Below are 19,396 nucleotides of genomic sequence, written 5' to 3' on the forward strand. Positions count from 1 at the left end.
CTCAGTCATTAAATTTATGTTAAATATTGTATGCTTTTGTAAATTAAGAAAAAAACCTGTTTACTTTGTGGTTTTTCTTACAAGAAAAAAGTAACTTTATAATTATTCTTTCGTCATCTCTTCCCAACTATTGTTGATGTGTGGATTTGTTGATCTTTCATGACAAGAGTATGACACAATAATATTCAGATAGGAATCTCAATATATTGTATTGCCGTTGTGACACGACAACAAAAGTAAATTGTTGATTATAGTGATACCAATTAAAAGCACCTGTCATGAATTGATCAAACTTGAAATCTAAAATCTAATTTTAAGTTCCGATGCTTTAAATAATTACGTGTTTTATACAAACTATTAGTTTGGTGCATCGAAGCTGCGTTTTTAAATATCAGTCTAATACTACAAGTACAACATGTACAATTGCAAGATACTCGGATTTTTGCTCATTCGTACAGCCGCATCTAATATTTTAGAATGTATTACTGCAAGTTGAAGAAGGTAAAGTAAAGCGCTGAACATTCTTTTGATTTGGATTCTGTCCAATGGCATGTGTGTTAATTGAGTGTCATGAATTAATACTACATATTCGGTTTTTGTCTATTTATGGATAGAAAAAGAGTTTTACACATCTTTATTTCAATAAAAACTAAATACTGCGAATTCAATTTTTGTCGTGGGTACCAGTTATCGTGGTTTGAAGAAAACTTGCATATTCGTGGATATTTAATATAGAGGTTTTGGCAAGGTCTGCATGCATTTTTTGGTAAATTTGCGATTCGTTAAATATTTAAATTTGTGCTTCCCCTGACCCGACGAAGTCAACGAAAATTGGTATTCAGCGAATATTAATGAATTCACACTATAGATCATGTGAATCATACATTAAACAGAAGTTTTGTTGTGTATATGCCATCGAAATAAATTAGTTTTTATTTCACTTCGCGACATATGTAGTAAATAAAATAAAAAAAAGATTACTCAAAATCTTAAGTAAATTCTACCATAGTTACCAAGTTTGTCTGTAGCTGAATATAAATTATTACAAACGTAATAGCACATCCTAAATTTTAAGGTGATGTTGTTAACCGAACTCGGTAATTCAGATGATTCCTTTTTTTTAAATTGTTATCGGCTTTGATATAGGTCTATGTTTTGTATGATGTTTTGCTTTGAATCGATTGCTGAGTTCAGCCATTTTCAACTGATTTTTATAGTTTGTTGTTATGTTGTAATGTTATACCATTGTGCCAAGTTGGGGGAGGGTTAACAATTACTAACATGCTCAACCACCTCACATTCCACAAAAGACTCACCAGTGACGCTCGAAAATTAATAAGGTTAAAAAAGCCAAATAAAGTACAAAAATAATGAGAATGCGTATATTAACGCTATTTGTAACGATCTTTCTTCATTACAAAATTGTTTTAAACATACCGCTTTAATACACAACAAACAATGATCACACCTGAGAAAAGCATGAACATATAAAACGCCTTTTGATAATTTTCTACAGCATGATCTATTGTCCGTAAAATGGAAATTATTTCTTTGTTTCTATTGTCTTTGGCATAAAACAAAGGTGTTCGGCCATCGTTATCTATTTGATCCTCCAATGCTTGATGTCTAACCAATAGACTAACCATTTCGAGGTTGCCAGCTCTGCAAGCAACGTGTAATGGCGTACGTTTGTCTAATTTTGGTCTGTTTATGTCCGCGCCATTTTTAATCAAGAACTCTGCCATTTCTGTAAGATTTTGATTACTTACCAAATGCATTGGCGTTGAACCGTTCTTATTGACGTCATTGACGTTTGCGCCTTTTTCAATCAAAAGTTTCACAATATCTATATGATTTTCATGAGTTGCCAAATGTATAGGTTTTGATTGATTGTTATTTCCTTGATGTATATCTGCTCCGTGCTGAAGTAAAATTTCTACAATCTCTTTATGACCCTCGTGAGATGCAAAATGCAATGGCCTTGATCCGTTTATATTTCCTTTGTTGACGACACCTGTTGCTCCATGGTCGAGTAAAAGTTTAGCTATATTTGTATGACCTTCGTGTGATGCTAAATGAAGCGGGGTTAAACCAAAATAGTTCTCCTCATTTACCGGCAATCCTTGTAATATTAACAATTTTGCCAATTCGTAATTTCCATCATGGCACATTTCGTGCAGTGCTGTTAAGATTCCTAAATCTGTTCAAGTAAAAAATACATTGTGAGTTAAGCCAGTATTGTAACTAGTGTGTACAATTTGTTTTTATATTGTGCTGTTACATCACTGTGGGGATGGTTGAGGGCTTACAAACATGTCAAACCCCGCCATATGCTTTAAAAACCGAATCTTGAATTTCATCCAAATTCTTTCTTAATTTTCGGAACACGTTTTAAAAATTTAAATGTGACGTCACTTTGGGCGTTGCATTAACTATGGCTATAAACAGGGCTGTGATTTTGTAATGTATTCGTTTTTATTCTATATATATATAGCTAGTCACCACTTCAGTTTAATCATGCATATCTATTATATAGTCATTTTATAAAATTTACTGTTTGCAAAACTATGTATTATTTTTGAAAATAATGATGTTTTGTACCAGGCGGATAACCCTGGCCTCACAACTTTTTGGAACTTTTGGTCCTCAGCGATCTTCAACTTTGTACTTGTTATGGCTTTCAAACTTTTAACATCTGACCACAGTTTTGTGTGGACGTAGTGCGCGTCTGGCGTATAATTTTTTTTAACCTGTTACCTTTTGATGGCTATTATTCGTCTGTTTCTCTGTCCTATATTTTCTCCCATTATATATCTGTTTATTTATTGTAACCCTGTCGTGTAATGTTGTCATTTTAATGTTATAATTAACACTGCCATTAAAGCGGGAGGGTTGGCATGCCACAAAACCAGGTTCATCCCACAAAACCAGGTTCATCCCACCATTTTTTAATAAAATGCCCTGTACCAAGTCAGGAAAATGGCCATTGTTACATTATAGTTCGTTTCTGTGTGTGTTACATTTCGGAGTTGTGTCGTAGTTCTCTTATATTTGATACGATTCCCTCAGTTATAGTTTATAACCCGGATTTGTTTTTTCTCTATCGATTTAGAATTTTGAACAGCGGTATACTACTGTTGCCTTTATTGATATTGTCAAAATAATCTTGTTAAATTCGGTGTGTTGGTTGTTATTAACTATTTATATTAAATTTGTGTCCGTCTATGTTCGGTTTATGATTATTTTTATGTCTATTTTTTGTGTTGGAATAAGTTACTTTATGTAATGTATCCGGTTTTTTTTCTTTCTGTAATTAGTTTATACTTCAGTTTTATCATTTATATCTTTTATATAGTCATTTAAATTTATAAAATTTACTGTTTGCAAAATTATGAATTATTCTAAATAATAAGGATGTTCTTATCCCAAGCAGAAAACCCTAGCCGTATTTGGCATGACTTTTTTGAACTTTTCCTCAGTGCTGTTCAACTTTGTACTTGTTTTGGCTTTCGAACCTTTGTATCTGGGCGTCACTAGTAAGTCTTGTGTGGACGAAACGCACTTCTGGCGTTAAATTTTAAACCTGGTGCCTTTTGTTAGCTATTATTCGTGTGTGTCTTTGTCCAATATGTTCTTTTATTTATTTGTATTGTCCTGTAATGTTGTGTTGTCAATTTAATGTTATGTTTAACATTGTCATTAAAGAGGGAGGTTTGGCATGCCACAATACAAGGTTCAACCCACCAATTTTTTCTTTAAAAAATGTCCTGTACCAAGTCAGGAATACGGCCATTGTTATATTATAGTTCGTTTTTTTGTGTCGTTTGTTTCCTCTTATATTTGAGTGTGAATTCACATTATTATAAGACGTGTCACGGTACTTTTCTATCACAAATTCATGTATTTAGTTTTGATGTTATATTTGTTTTTCTCATCGGATTTTGTCTAATGCTTAGTTCGTTTCTGTGTGTGTTTCATTTTAATGTTGTGTCGTTGTTCTCCTCTTATAATTAATGCGTTTCCCTCAGTTTTAGTTTGTAACCCGGATTTGGTTTTTTCTAGCGATTTATGAGTTTTGAACAGCGGTATACTACTGTTGCCTTTATAGATCTATTTGAAGTGTTTGTCTAGCGTGTCTTTCCTATATTTGCTTTTGTTTTGAGTGTATCTTTCCTCTCCTTTCTTTGTCGTTTACATGGTAACTTTCAATATTTGCCCCACTTTAGTCTGAGTGTGATGAAACTATTATTAAACTGGTTATATATTGTGAAGGAAAATTAAAAAGTAGATAATTGCTTGTGGGTCTTTTCAAATTTTTTTTTCGACTCTTTGCTGACCTTTTCATTTCGTTTTCTTATCTTTAGACTTCTATTGTGGTTGCTTCTTTGCACTATTATATTGCATTTCCTGGATATTTTGTGACAATCCCTTAGGTTTTTTTTTTTAACTTTTGTATGATTGTTTAAACTTACTTTTATCAAATGTCCCATGCCTTATTGACTCACATTCTATGCCTAGTGCTGGATTTAATTTAACAATAGCCTGAAATATGAATAAGAAAAGACTTAACATCTGAGAGACAAAAACTGTATTACTAAAAATTTTGAACTATTATGACTGGAATATTTGGTGTAAACCCCCAACTAACTAAACCTAATGTATCTATATCAATTAAAATAAAACAAAAAGTCACGAAAATATTTTAAAATCATAAAAGAAGAAACATTCCCATTAAAAAAAACCCAATAAAATAAGATTGTATTTAAAACCATACGAAACAATCCATTAGTATAATTCTAATAACATCAATTAGAATGAATAAAAACTAAAATTTAATAAAGTAAACATAAACAAGTATGCGGAGTAGGTTCAAATTTGGTGACAATAGGTCCCAAGATTTTTAATGTTTTATATGACAATTTTCATACAATTAGTTGTGATATAACAATTGATACAAAAATGTGTTCTATGCACTTCAAATTATAAATAACGCAGTTATGACCCCTAAGTAGGCATGATGTAGGGGCCACGGTAGAGTTTGTCCATTTTTCCAATTATTTGTGACACTTTTAAGCATAATTTACTCTGACCGCCATTCCCGATCAAGAATTATTTAGTACATTGTATCTAGAGATTCAAAATTAACCTTAACATCTTTTGGTGACATAAGAATTTAGAAAGTAGGTTAAGGCCATCTAACGCTTTAAGTTCCAAAACATGCACAAACTTATACTGAATATTTCGTAGGTTATTTCCCGTATTGTTTGGAATCTAGACAATATCGCTGCTCAGAATTAAAATAGCGCTCATAACAACAACAAAAAAGAATTAGAAAATGTGCATTTTTATCAAATTCAAAGGTACTAAAGAGATACAAACCTTTCTCACAGCATCAAACATTTCGTTGAATATAAGATCTGATACAGAGCAATTTTCAATATGTGCTAGCTTGTTTCTGTAAAATTTAATAGTAGATATAGCCGTTCCTACACTGAAGTCAATAGTATAGTGCCCCTGTGGTTGACTATCGATGACATCGATGGCGGCCAGATTTCTCAATAGGCATATCATTAATGTTATATCAAGGTTTGAAGACTGCAGTTCTAATCCTTCTGAAAAATAAAATTGAGACTGGAAATGGGGAATATGTCCATGAGACAACAACCCTACCAAAGAACAGATACCGATAATAGCCGAAGGCTACCAATGGGTTTTTAGCGCCGCGAGAATATCCAGCACCCGTAGGTGGTCATCAATTGTCCAATATAATTGTGTTCTAGTTCAGTGAAAATGGTAGGTATGAAAAGTATAAAAGAACATATATATAATCTCTTTGCGACATGATTTTGAATTTTGTATGCTCATTAGAATTTTTTGTTTAGATTTATTTGTTAGAAACTCTACGTTTGTAGTTACATTAATGACCACAACTCCGCAGAAATTAAGTGTGTCCGAAACACTTGTCAACATTAACTTTCATCGAGAACGCAAGAAAATTAAAATCCAACTATACACTAGTACTTTTAAAAATACATCAAGAGCTATCTTACCAAAAGAGAAATTAAATCAGAAAATCCAAATTCATCTAAGGTCAACTTTGTCTGAGTGTGCTGAAACCTAAGTTTCTTAAACTAATTTCTTAAAATCTAAGTAATCAGTGATTTGTATATACGTAATTCATTTTATGAATTGTTTGGTGATCGAATTCACATAATATTGAAATGATACCTACTTGGTGGAAAGAGCGAGTCCCATTGAGGTACACTTATCGTTTTCTTCTTCTTAAGATTTGAAAGTATATCCCAGTTCCTTTTCTTGGTGATTTCTTTTCGTAGTGTTTCTGGGCAAAATTCTTGGTCGAAGATAAATTTAATAGCCGAACGTGATACTTTAAACAAAAGAAGGGAAAGCCTCAGAAAATTTTTCTCCTCCTTTGAAGCCAAATGCTTAGATGCGGCTGTCATTCTGTAAAAAAGATGAAATACACAAGTTTCGAATACTTCTTTAAACAGTATGAATAAAACCTGATATATCTAGCCTTATTAATAAACTTTACGATGCGATGACTTTATTTTTTTGACTGTAAGAAGTGTATAGTCTGGTGTTCGTAAAATGTCCCCGGTGTCATTTACCCTGCAACCATTACCTCATTGGCACTCGTGCAACATCTTCTTATTAATATGCATATTACTGATGAGAAATGGGAAGTTGACAATCGCAAAACTGAAGTAATCACGTTTGTCAAAGATGTAAGTTTAAGGTGGTCGACCGGCATCAATATTAGGGAAATTGATCAGATATAGGCACACATAAAACCTACAATCGATATGATATTGAGTCTGTGTTACTGTTTGTCCCAAAACATAATCTGCGTTATATATGCATCAATTTAAACATGTTATACAATGTTTTCCTGGTGATTTTTGGGTTTTGTTTTTGTTTTGATTACTAATTAATTGTGTATGTAATTGAACATGATCTTGAAATTCCATTGTTGCAGAGAGAACAAAAGACTCTGTTGTATCTTTAATGTCATTCTGGCTTTTAATCATGTATATATTTGGATATTCATACTTTTAGTTTAGAACGTATCAAATCATTTTTCATGAATTATACCTCTATGTGTTGATTTTGTGATACAGTTTATGAAAACGAATAAGTAATGACCGTTATCATATATGAAGAAAACGAAAAGAATAAAAATGATCAAAAATCCAAAGAGAATCGTAAAGCCATATCTAACCAAAAAAAATTCTATCTAAAAATAATTATTTGCATGAAACCAATTTAAGCAATACTGCAAAAAAGATGGTTCTTATTCAATCATTTATAGAAGTAATATTAGTAACATAGTGTGCTAGTGACCTAATACGGTATATACGGGGTCAGTAAATCCCATATGGAATTTACTGACCCCATATATACCGTATTACGTCGCTAGCACACTATGTAACGAATTTATCTTACCGACTATCTTAACGTGAAATTTAGACTAGTGACCTATCAAAATGAGCAATTATTCGATACTGTTAGCGTAAAGAAACTAGCTACTTCCATTGATCCTACAAAAAACAGAGGCCAACAATAACAACTTGTTAGGTTTAAATGCGTTTTTGGAATTTATTTCCATCTTAATCATCAATTTCTTCGTCTGTTGAAACCTGTTAAGATTTTTTTTCTCAGTACCGTTTTGTTTTTATAAAGGGAAGTAACACCACTACTAACCGTGTATGAAATAAGCCCCGCCTCCCCTTTACCTAATATGGAATATAAAGGGACGTAACACCACCACCACTAAGCGTGTATGAAATAAGCCCCGCCTCCCTACTAACCTAATATCAAATATACACGGTTTGCACGAGGTCGCTTTTAACCAATCATATTCCTAGAAATGTATAGGAGGTAAGATAAACTCCAATACCTTGTCCAGATATGACTATTCTTTTGATCTTTTTTGATTTTATAAGCTATTCAGCGTATTTATTTGATATTTAGGCCACGAGCATCACTATAGTACTGAATTGACATTAATTGTCGGAATACGCATCTGATGCAGTAAATTAGTACCGTTAATGTTATCACTGTTTGTATGGTCATGTGTTTTTGTTTCTGTTTATAAACTGTTATTCAATTAGTATTATAGTATTATATTTACTTAACGATATACAAGTGAGAGGTTTAGCTAGCTATAAAACATGTTAAATCAGGATTAGTCTATATAAATATAGACTGTCCCCGGTTGAATCTACCATTTTCTACCCGAGAAAATGCGTGTTCTTAGTCAGGAATATGACAGTTATTTTTCATTTGTTTGATGCGTTTGAGCTTTTGCTTTTACCTTTTGATGTAAATTTTTCATTTTTGAATTTTCGTTGGAGTTTGGTGTATTTGCTATTTTACTTTATATATAACCGCTTATTAATCATTATGGTATGTAGCTTATGTTTCTGTTTCAAAGGTTAATATGGAGTTCTCTAAAAGGTCCGTTTTTCATACCGCTGTATAAACGTATAATACACTTAGATGAAATAATTATTTTGGTTGATTAGACTATTTAACTCAAGTGAAATAATGCTATGAAATACCATATAGAGGCTTTTACATATCAACCAATATTTATTAATAGCAATAGCTGAATTCAAAATTATCTAGATAGATGTGAACGCACTTCTGGTATGAAAATTGTACAATTTAGTACCATTTTCAGTTTAAGACACTGAAGTATCTTAAGCAGGTTTGATCCACCACTTCTACATTGAAAAATGCCTTTATCAAGTCAGAAATATGACAGTTGTTGTCCATTCATTTGATTTGTTTGAGCTTTGAGTTTTATTACGGACTTTCTGTTCTAGATTTTCAGCTTAGTTCGGTATTTTTGTTATTTACTTTCTTTCTAACGTTCAATCTTATATCATATGTAGCCTACCCAAGAATGTCTTTTAATAGACATGTTAGATAAATAACTATTGTTGACAATTGAGAATCGAGAGTCTATAGTTGAGACATTTAAATTAGGGACCATCTCCAAAAAGATAAAATAATTATTATTGATTTACGCGTTGCAATAACAACTTTTATCATTGCTATCTAAGCGCGTATCCAGCCAATTTGATAAGGGGAATCCATAACCTGGAACACCACGAAACGTTCACATCATTAAATAATTCTAAAAAAATGGAAAAAAGGGGAAGTTCTTACACCTAGAATAACCCCATCCAGTGTCCGGCAATGTTACCTCACTCGATGATAATGTTTTGCAGTTCTGAGAAAAAATCTCAAAGTACATGTTAACAAAAACAAACGAGTCATATACTAGTTTATTTTGTTTATTTCAATTGGAATCAGAATCAAAATCTTTGGCACTTGCTTCCTTATGAATCGGTCATAGGCCAACTGTTTTTTCCGGACAATTTCAATGGTGCTTTGCTTTTTTCCCTTGCCTTTTTCTTATCAGTTTTAGTTTTTTTCGGAGGCAATGGTAGATCATCTTCAGAGGTTAATAATGCATCTGCTCTAGATCTGTCACGATGCTCATCTATACTATTAACGAGAAGACCTCATTTTGTGTGTCGCTTCTCTTCCTTCCACGATAAATTAATCATCATGCCTCTATATCTGTGTTCTATAGGTAACATGCATAGTCGCATTTGTCTTCCATTCTTATGATTATTCAGATTGAGCTATTTTTGTTGAAAAACGACATAAGGAGTCTGGATATTGATTCCGTCATCAGACTGACCTTTAGTCATAGACAATACTTCCGGTTTGAAACATGCACAAGTACAACAAATCGTTTGATAGATAACAAAAATGAAAAATAAATAAGCCAATCAGACCGTTCTCCATATCATGGTGTTTAGATCGAAAGAATCACAACTATTATACCTCCTTTTAGAGGACAATTATTTTTCGCCTTTGTCTACATGTAAACTACGATTATACTACTTTATTATATAGAGAGTCTCTGTGTATTCTGCCTACTGTTTTCTTTGAAATATTTACTAATTTAAGGGGTCATACCAGTTGCATATATATCAAAATAAGTAAAACATGTGGAAACAAGAATGTATCCATTTTACACGGATGCCACATCGGCAATCGAGTTGATTGGACTTCAACTTCATCAAAAACTACCTCGACCAAAAACTTTAAGCTGAAGCGGGACGGATGGACGAACGCACGGATGCACAGACTAGAAAACTATGTCCATAAATGGGGCATACAAATTTATTGTTGAAAGTGAAAGTAGTGATTTGGCAAAAAATGAGAGTAGGGTAGAGATAAGCGAGAGGCATGACCTTTTTTGGACGTCGGGATAGTGTGTTTTTAAGCTCGAGATTTAGAGATTGATCCTTACGGGATCCGTGAATATATTTGTCAATTTCGGGATATGAATTTCTTTAAATTCTGCATCTCGGGATTTCATGTTTTTAAGCCCGGGATTTCGGATCAAGACCCCTCCGATCACCCTATTAAATCAGCCTTAGTCGGTCTTAGTCATTTATACAAGATTCATATCCTACCATTGACATGTTAATAAGGCTTTCAAAAGAAAAAGCACCGATGGATTGTCCTAGAAGAATATTTTATTATATATATACTGAGCAGTTACATTTATTTTATGTTTGAAGCGGTGCAAAAATCTGATTATAATCCTTCAACAGTTCACAAACTGTATATGCCCGCGATTTCGCGGGTGTGTTTTAGTTTGTACTGAAAGAAGTGGATGGGCGATTGATTAATAAAGACATGGACGGACGACTACTTTGTGTATATAGTACCGTTGTTATGTGAGATATTTTCTCCATTGGATTGGCCGTCGAATAACGAGTTGCTGTCCTTGCGAGGCGGATGGTCAGGATCATTGCCCAACGCAGTCGCGGCACTAGATGGTACATCTTATGCAAATTATCGCCCGCAAACCAAGCCACAGGAACAGTTTTATACCAGACACAGACGTATGCACCGTATTGTTACGATTTAGTGATCGTATCATTAAATTAATTGAGCTCGTGTTATCCATAGTTTACAGTAGTAATTTTAAGAGTCAGCTGTTTTTGTTTACGTTTTCGCATCGCTATTTTTACGATTAGATGGAATGTCACCTCGTATAGAATATTCACGGTTGGTTGGCAGGTATTTTCATGATACATGATGTGGTAATGTGTTTTACCTTATTAGCTTATTTATTTTGTAAATGTAATAACTTGTGTTTTAGCCGTAATCATATAAATCCCAGCAGTGACATAATTTATTTACAAGAGGAGCCATATTTATTTGTGTATTGGCGGCCTAATACACGAGATTGCCTGTGAACATAACAAACATTTTGATTGGTCGATTCATTGACCAGAAAATTATAAATAGAAGGCTGACGAAACAAACTTTAGATTTAATCTCACCGCCTGCAAGAGCAGTCGGAAATTATGCTGTCTTGATGTCTTTATAATTTGAGGTGCAGGTTTTAATTGTTTTCAACCTTCGACCTACGGGAAAGTCCCGCCAGCCGTCGTTCCACTTCGTCAACTTTCTATAAATACGATGATATGAGAGAGGTTTTCTGGAAATCTACTTTCATTTTAGTAGAGAGAAACCGTTACAGACGATTACGGCAAATTGTATTTAAATATAAATGTATGTTTTTATGATCAATTGTAAATATTCGATTATATAGATGTTATATAAAAAATTACTTACAAAAGCTATGGATTTTAGTGAAACCATATCTTTATTGCTAGCAACAAGAAAATGGGACATATGTATTCTATTTATACAGCATACGTAACAAACTATTCATGCTTTAGCGAGTATTGATTTAAATGTATTTATAGCTCGACAAAAACATTCAGTTTGAAGAAAATAAATATATGTTTTACAATTACTATTCTGCGTGAGAACTTTACTTACGGAATTCTTATGAAATTATGAACATGTACAATTAATAACTTTTGACTTACCTATATTAGCATTCGATCATCAATAATCTTTATATTTACGCACTTGTGCAATGAATCAACCAAAAAAACATCATAATGTGTTTTTGTCAATGAACAGAAATGCACATACCACAACGACCTTATATTAATTTGGAGTCGTTCTAAAACTCACATTGTACTTATTGTCGTTACGAAGAATTAATAATGCTTTGACTAAATTATGTAAAAAATTAGACGATATCTCATTGGTTTCAACATTCACCTTGTTCGTGTCTACATGTACATTTACTTCCGTTTTGTGCAATAGAATTTACTGTTGCATAACATGCATAATCTATACGCGTAGAAAACCTTAGGTAATATAAATACACTTATTAATGATTGATTAGTGTCCGTTTATTGTCGAATTGGGAGTACTTCATTCAAATTCAGGACCTGAACTTGAAGTCACTTTGAATTGGAATGGATAATTTATCTATCTTGCAACATATATATTAAGAGTTGGTGGAATGTTGAGAGTAACCATGACATGATGACATTTTTCTTACACAAGGCATCAGACTTTTAATGTCCCCATATCTGTAGAATGTGGGCCTAGTTGCGCATCTAGAATAATTAATTAACAGAAAAAGGAATTGACACTTAAATATGAAGGACATTTTCTTTGTAACACAATTCGAAGTCAATGTGGAAATTCAACAAGACGCTCAAGACCCACGAAATTTAAACAAATCATTTTACAATACAAAGTATAGTCGTTGAATTGAAGATATTCCAATATTTCTGGTAAAAATTATAATATAAAAGTTTTGCATTTATCATTTCGATGCCGTTTTATAGTGTCATATTCTTTATGGATATTGGTCATACATGTACCACATCTTCTAGTTTTTAAAATAGAAGCAGGAATTTTTAGCAAACACCGATAATAAATAAATGTAACTCAATTTAAAATACAGGACATAATACATATTTATAAATGATATACGAATCAGAAACATATAACAACATTTGGTAATTATTTTTTGTATTCTTTTTTATTTACTGTTTGCAAAAGTATGAATTATTCTAAATACTACGGATTTTCTTATCCCAGGCAGATAACCTTAGAACTTTTGGTCTTCAATGCTCTTTAACTTTGTACTTGTTTTGGCTTTCGAACGTTTTTATCTGAACGTCACTGATGAGTCTTACGTAGACAAAACGCGCGTCTGGCGTATTAAATTATAAGCCTGTTAAGCTATTATTTGTGTGTTTCTCTGTCCTGTTAGTTCTCCCATTTATTTGTATTGTAGTCCTGTCATGTAATGTTGTCATGATAATGTTATATTTAACCTTGCCATATTAGCGGACTAGCCACAAAACCAGGTTCAACCCACCATTTTTTCTAAAATAAATGTCATGTACCAAGTCAGGAAAATGGCAATTGTTATCGTATAGTTAATTTCTGTGTTTTGCAATTTAACGTTGTGTTTCAGTTGTGTCGTTGTTCTCGGTTTTCAAGTTTGTAACCCGGATTTTTTCCCCCTCAATCGATTTAGGAATTTCGAACAGCGGTAAACTACTGTTGCCTTTATTTATCCATTCCAACAAATATTTTGAGACGCTGTTTAATACAAAAAACGTCTTTTATCACACACCCGCATTAATCTCATATGACACATAACCTGAAGCCCAGTCCGAGGCTTTCCTCGATCGATATTGACACATATCGCCCAAAGACTAGGTTAGATACGTTAGATCACTGAAGGTACTATACCATTAAATTTCCAACAATTATATTGCAGAAAAAAATCATTTATGAGGTTAATGATTAAGGACATTTATACGAATATGAGGTCGGATAAAAACAAACCTACGAATTTTGGCCTTTAAAATTTAAACGTGGAAACTCGCGTTAAGCGAAAACAATAATAAGCCTTGAAACTATGATGAGTTGATTTTAACTTTCTTTTAAGCTAGATATTTTTATACAGATAATACCAATACAGAAACACTAACCAATACAGGTACCGACTAAGTGATAATGAAATCATATACTAGTAATATGGTGTTTAGAATTACTGTGCATATAACACAGTTTCAAAAAAACCAAATTGTAATGTTTTTGAGGGAATACAATCGAAAGGGCATAGATCAAAACTACCTTAACCATAAATGTCAACTTGTCCAAGGGAGTTGTTACCAGAACCTATGTGTTTATGAATACGAAATTTCGACAAATTAATACTCAAAACATAACAAAACTATCGTATTGGCTATTGGATCATGGTGGAAGGAAGGAAGGGTTGCCAACAGAGACAGAACAGACTGATAAAGTGCTATTACAACAAAGTGTTACATCATTTATGTTTGTTCAACACGCGTTTCTCGGTTGAGTTGAGGAAAAAGGGAAAAGCTGGCTCAGTTGCAAAACCAGCAGATTGGTTTAAAGTCAAGATTAGAACTTCTATTAATTGGCAATTGCAGTGAAGAATATTTAAGAGTAGCACAAAATGCAGATGCTGATGAATATTGGGAGCTTAGACAGAGCAAATGAAAATGTTTATGTGCAAATGCCAAGCTGTCCTGAAATCAATAGTGATGATGTTGATGAAAAAATTTACACATGTATAAAATAATTTAACCTGTAGTACTTTCAGTCAAATGGATAAATTCAGATGATGGTGAGATGTTCATGAGTAACAACGAGCCTGCAAGAGAAGAAAAAGGTGGCGAATCATGGATATAAATTGAAGATAACAACAGATCTGATTAACTAGTAATATCAGACACAACCTTACAGCTAGTGATGATGATCTCCCTGATCCAGGTTTGGCCATTCAAACTCCTTGGAATCAATGCAGATTGCTAGCCATGAAAGAATTTCAGATAAACCACTTACTACTAGTATATCTAGTTGAAAAGTGTTGAAGAGCTATCGTCGTTATTGAACGAACAAGTTTACTCAAACCAATGCCATGGAGCGTCCATCATTTAATGAACTGTATGCACTCAATGTGCTATTAACCATTTGTAAGATTGACTCTTGATTAAAGTATCAACACCTGTAAGTCTTTTCTGCTTGAGCCCAATCGTCGGTTATACTTAATGGTCATTACATACATTATACTTAAGAATTTAGTATGCGTGCGTCACAACGAAGTCACTTCGTTATTGATTAAAAACCCAAATCACGTGACAAATTTAGTAAATAACTCATGATAACCATAACCATAGACATCTGTGCCTGAAGTGCGTCTCGTCATAAAAAAATCAAACAAGTTAAAAAGGCCAATCAAAGTACGAAACTAAAACGCACTGATGAAAATTATACTCTCCTAATAAACATTGAGCCATTTGTCATTTCGGGGCCTTTTATAGCTGACTATGCGATGTGGGCTTTGCTCTTTGATGAAGGCCGTACGAAGACCTAACGTTAATTTCTGTGCCATTTGGTCTTTTGTGGGGAGTGGTCTCATTGGCAATCATACCACATTTTCTTTTTTATATTGACTATATCCTGTGTATCCGCTAAATGTAATTGTTGGACACAGAATATCAAAACTTATCAAGTGTTACTTGCGTTACATGAAAATGAATGTTTATAATCAAGATTGAATTTTGTAGATCGAATCAGTCAATCAAATGGTTTAGTTATCGAAGGTACCAGGTTTAAATTTTGTTAAGCCATAGGGGCGTTTTGTTTACATAAGACTCATCACTGACGCTCGGATCAAAATAGTTAAGAGACCCAAACAAGTATAAAGTTAAACATGTTGAAGAGCATTGAGGACCAAAATTCCAAAAAGTTCTGCCAAATACGGCTAAGGTAGCCTAGTTTCACATTCAATGTTGACATTGTTTCCCCTTTAATAACTTAACACTCATAATTCATGCGTAACCCATCTCTATCTAAGGGGTTAAATTGAAGGACACATACATAAGGATTAAATGAGTATTTTTTTTTAAATATTTCCTTGGAATTAGGTATGTTTGTTTTATTTATTTTGTACATATATCATGCTGTTAATTTTTCGTGTTTGAATTATTTACATTTGTCATTTTGGGGCCTTTTATCGCTTTTTTAATTGTTGAATGTCATACGGTGACCTATAGTGTTAAATTCTATGTCTTTGCTCTGTGAACTGGTGAGTTCCATTGGTAATCATATCACATCTACTTTTTTATAACTATAACAATAAAATTTTGAGAAAATTGAACAAGTTTACCCCTGAGCAACCAAGGCATAGATATCTTAAAAGTGCGAGATGTAGCTTGCTATGCAACCAGTTTCAATCACATTTTTCTGCATAAAAAATGCCTGTACCAACTCAGGAATATGACAGTTGTTATCAATTCTGTTGATATGTTTGAGCTTCTGATTTTGCTATTTGATTGGGGAATTTCCGGTTTGATTTTCCTCAAAGTTCAGTATTTCCGTGATTTTACTTTTTACAAGGTTCCGTAAAATTATTAATATTGATGTCAATTGTCTCACGACTGAGATGCACTATCGAATTATAACTTAAAACCAGTCTCTCTTATATAATATGTATTGGTTTTTTTTGTGTAATAAACATTTATATCGTAAGTTTTAATCCACTCAGTCATTAAAATCATGTTCAATATTGTATGTTCTGAGATCATCTCTTGTTTTAAGTGGGGTTCGTGTTGCTTATTCTTTAGTTTTCTATGTTGTGTCATGTGTAGTTTTGTTTTTTCTGTTTGTCGTCCTCATTTTTGGTCATGGCGTTGTCGGTTGTTTTTCTATTTATGAGTTTGACTGTCCCTCTGGTATCTTTCGTCCCTCTCTTGTCTTAAAAAAAAACCAAAGTTATTGTACAGTTTAGAAATTTTCATTGACTGTAAATATTGTTGTTTTATTTTGATTATAATAGTGTTAATTGTACCTAATTACATAGCTTCAATAAATGTTGAAAATCATTGAATATTTTTTAAATGAATTATCCATTCATTTAAAAAATATTCAATGATTTTCACCGACAGATGGTCATTTTATCATATAACATTCTTTGTACGTCTAATGACTGCCTTATATTATACCATACTTAATGTGCACAAAAATGGTTCAAAAAGAAATTCGAACTTTATCTGTAACTTGTCGGTAGGGGACTGATCAATGGGGTTAGAAAACATGCTAAATGACAAAGATCTAGGATATCGTTCCTAAGTGTTAATACTATGTATCTATCAACGTATGGTTTGCTTTAAAAAATAACATTCTTAATGGCATGGAAAACAAATCATTCTTTTGTAATTTTGATGAAAAAGTCTTTCAAATACATTTCTCTCGCAAATGTGTAAATACTATCAAAGATTGCGTTGTGTTTTTGTAATCCAAAATGGATAAAGAGCCCCAATCGACCCTTATGATTGTACAATTATTGAATTTCGCTATAAACACCATAATATAAAAATAGATGTTTCAAATGTTTTTGTGTTGTTCGAATAAGACATTAAAAGGTTAAAAGTATCTTGAAATTGTAATTCGGATTCAAGGGTAAGATCCAAATTGTATTTTAATGGTAACAACAATTTATAACTAAACGAAAAGTGCATATTACCTTTGAAGAAATTACAGTTTACGGAAAGTTCGGACAACTCCTAAAACACACAATTTCTTTCCTTTTCTTCCTCAGGAATAGATTATCTTAGCTGTATTTGACAAAACTTTAAGTAATTTTTGGTCCTTAATGCTCTTCAACTTCGTACGTTTTTGGGCCTTTTTAACAATTTGTGATTCGAGCGTCACTGATGAGTCTTTTGTAGACGAAACGTGCGTCTGGCGTAAATATGAAATTTCAATCCTAGTATCTATGATGAGTTTATTCACAACCACTGGGTCAATGCCACTGCTGGTTGAGGTTTATTTCCCGAGGGTATCACCAGCCCAGTAGTCAGCATTTCTGTGTTGACTTGAGTTTTCATTGTTATGTTCATAATTATAAACTAACTGTTGACAAAATGTTTAATTTTGAAATACTAAGGCTTTTCTACCTAAGGAATAGATTACCTTAGCTGTATTTGGCAAAACTTTTAGTAATTTTTGGTCTTCAATGCTCTTCAAATTCGTACTTTATTTGGATTTTTAAACAATTGTTGATTCGAGCGTCACTGATGAGTCTATTGTAGACGAAACGTGCGTCTAGCGTAAATATGAAATTTCAATCCTGGTATCTATGATGAGTTTATTTACAACCACTGAGTCGATGCCACTGCTGGTGGAGATTTATTTCCCCGAGGGTATCACCAGCCCAGAAGCCAGCACTTCTGTTTTGACTTGAGTTATCATTGATATGTTCATAATTATAAATCAACTGATACCAAAATTTTTAATTTTTGAAATACTAAGGTTTTTCTACCTCAGGAATAGATTACCTTAGCTGTATTTGGCAAAACTTTTAGTAATTTTTGGCCTCAATGCTCTTCAAGTTCGTACTTTATTTGGCCTTTTTAACAATTTCCGATTCGAGCGTCACTGATGAGTCTTTTGTAGACGAAAAGTGCGTCTGGCGTAAATATGAAATTTCAATCCTGGTATCTATGATGAGTTTATTCACAACCACTGGGTCAATGCCACTACTGGTGGAGATTTATTTCCCCGAGGTTATCACCAGCCCAGTAGTCAAGACTTCTGTGTTGACTTCAGTTATCATTGTTATGTTCATAATTATAAACTTACTGTTAACAAACTTTTTAATTTTGAAATACTAAGGCTTTTCTTCCACAGGAATAGATTACCTTAGCTGTATTTGGCAAAACTTATATTAATTTTTGGTCATCAATGCTCTTCAACTTCGTACTTTATTTGGCCTTTTTAACAATATTTGATTCGAGCGTCACTGATGAGTCTTTTGTAGACGAAACGTGCGTCTGGCGTAAATATGAAATTTCAATCCTGGTCTCTATGATGGGTTTATTTCCATCTTTATGTATCAAACACTGACTATCAAATCTTTGTTTTTCGACTTGCTGTATATCTCTTAGGAACATGTCATTTAAACGTTTTACCCCTATGTTCTATTTTTAACCATGTAAGCCATGTTGGTTGGTAGGCGGGGTCATTTGACACATTTTAAAAAACTACATACCTTATATTATTAATGAGTGTGGCCCAGTTTGGTTAAAATTGTCGCAGTAGTTTCGGAGGAGAAGATTTTTGTAAAAGATAACAAAAAAAAATATACAAAAATTACAAAAAATTGTTAAAAAAATGACTATGAGGGCAATTACCTCTAGAGGAGTCAATTGACCATTTTTATGATGTTGACTTATTTGTAGATACTACTTTGCTGAAGAATTGAGCTGTTGACAGGTCATCTCTATCTTTTATAATATTCAAGACAATAACCAAAAACTGCCAAATTTCCTTACCAATTTAAGGGCAGCATCTAACAACTGGTTGTCTGATTGGTCTGCAAACTTCAGGGCAGGTAGGTCTTGATAGATAGGTTCAT

The 19,396-nt window shown here is 33.0% G+C and overlaps 1 protein-coding gene across 1 annotated transcript; it reads right to left on the bottom strand.

Annotated features, from left to right (window-relative positions):
- Positions 1-923: 923 nt before the first annotated feature.
- On the bottom strand, positions 924-12,229 carry LOC139527764 (ankyrin-1-like). The gene is made up of 5 exons (XM_071323424.1): positions 11,958-12,229; positions 6,233-6,465; positions 5,380-5,612; positions 4,473-4,542; positions 924-2,200 (listed from the first exon to the last, which is right to left on the bottom strand). Exons 2-5 carry the CDS (start codon positions 6,462-6,464, stop codon positions 1,428-1,430), a joined length of 1,308 nt encoding a protein of 435 aa, XP_071179525.1. The 5' UTR covers position 6,465; positions 11,958-12,229; the 3' UTR covers positions 924-1,427.
- Positions 12,230-19,396: the final 7,167 nt, after the last annotated feature.

This window comes from Mytilus edulis, chromosome 6, assembly GCF_963676685.1.
Source record: "Mytilus edulis chromosome 6, xbMytEdul2.2, whole genome shotgun sequence".
NCBI classification, from domain to species: domain Eukaryota; kingdom Metazoa; phylum Mollusca; class Bivalvia; order Mytilida; family Mytilidae; genus Mytilus; species Mytilus edulis.

Bases quoted from the DNA above. Each gene is read 5' to 3' on its own strand.
- LOC139527764 (XM_071323424.1), bottom strand. From the start codon at position 6,464: ATGACAGCCGCATCTAAGCATTTGGCTTCAAAGGAGGAGAAAAATTTT. The intron at 5,613-6,232 runs GTAGGTATCATT...TTTATTTTTCAG, and splicing joins GGACTCGCTCTTTCCACCAA to AAGGATTAGAACTGCAGTCT. The intron at 2,201-4,472 runs GTAAGTTTAAAC...TTACTTGAACAG, and splicing joins GCATGGGACATTTGATAAAA to ATTTAGGAATCTTAACAGCA.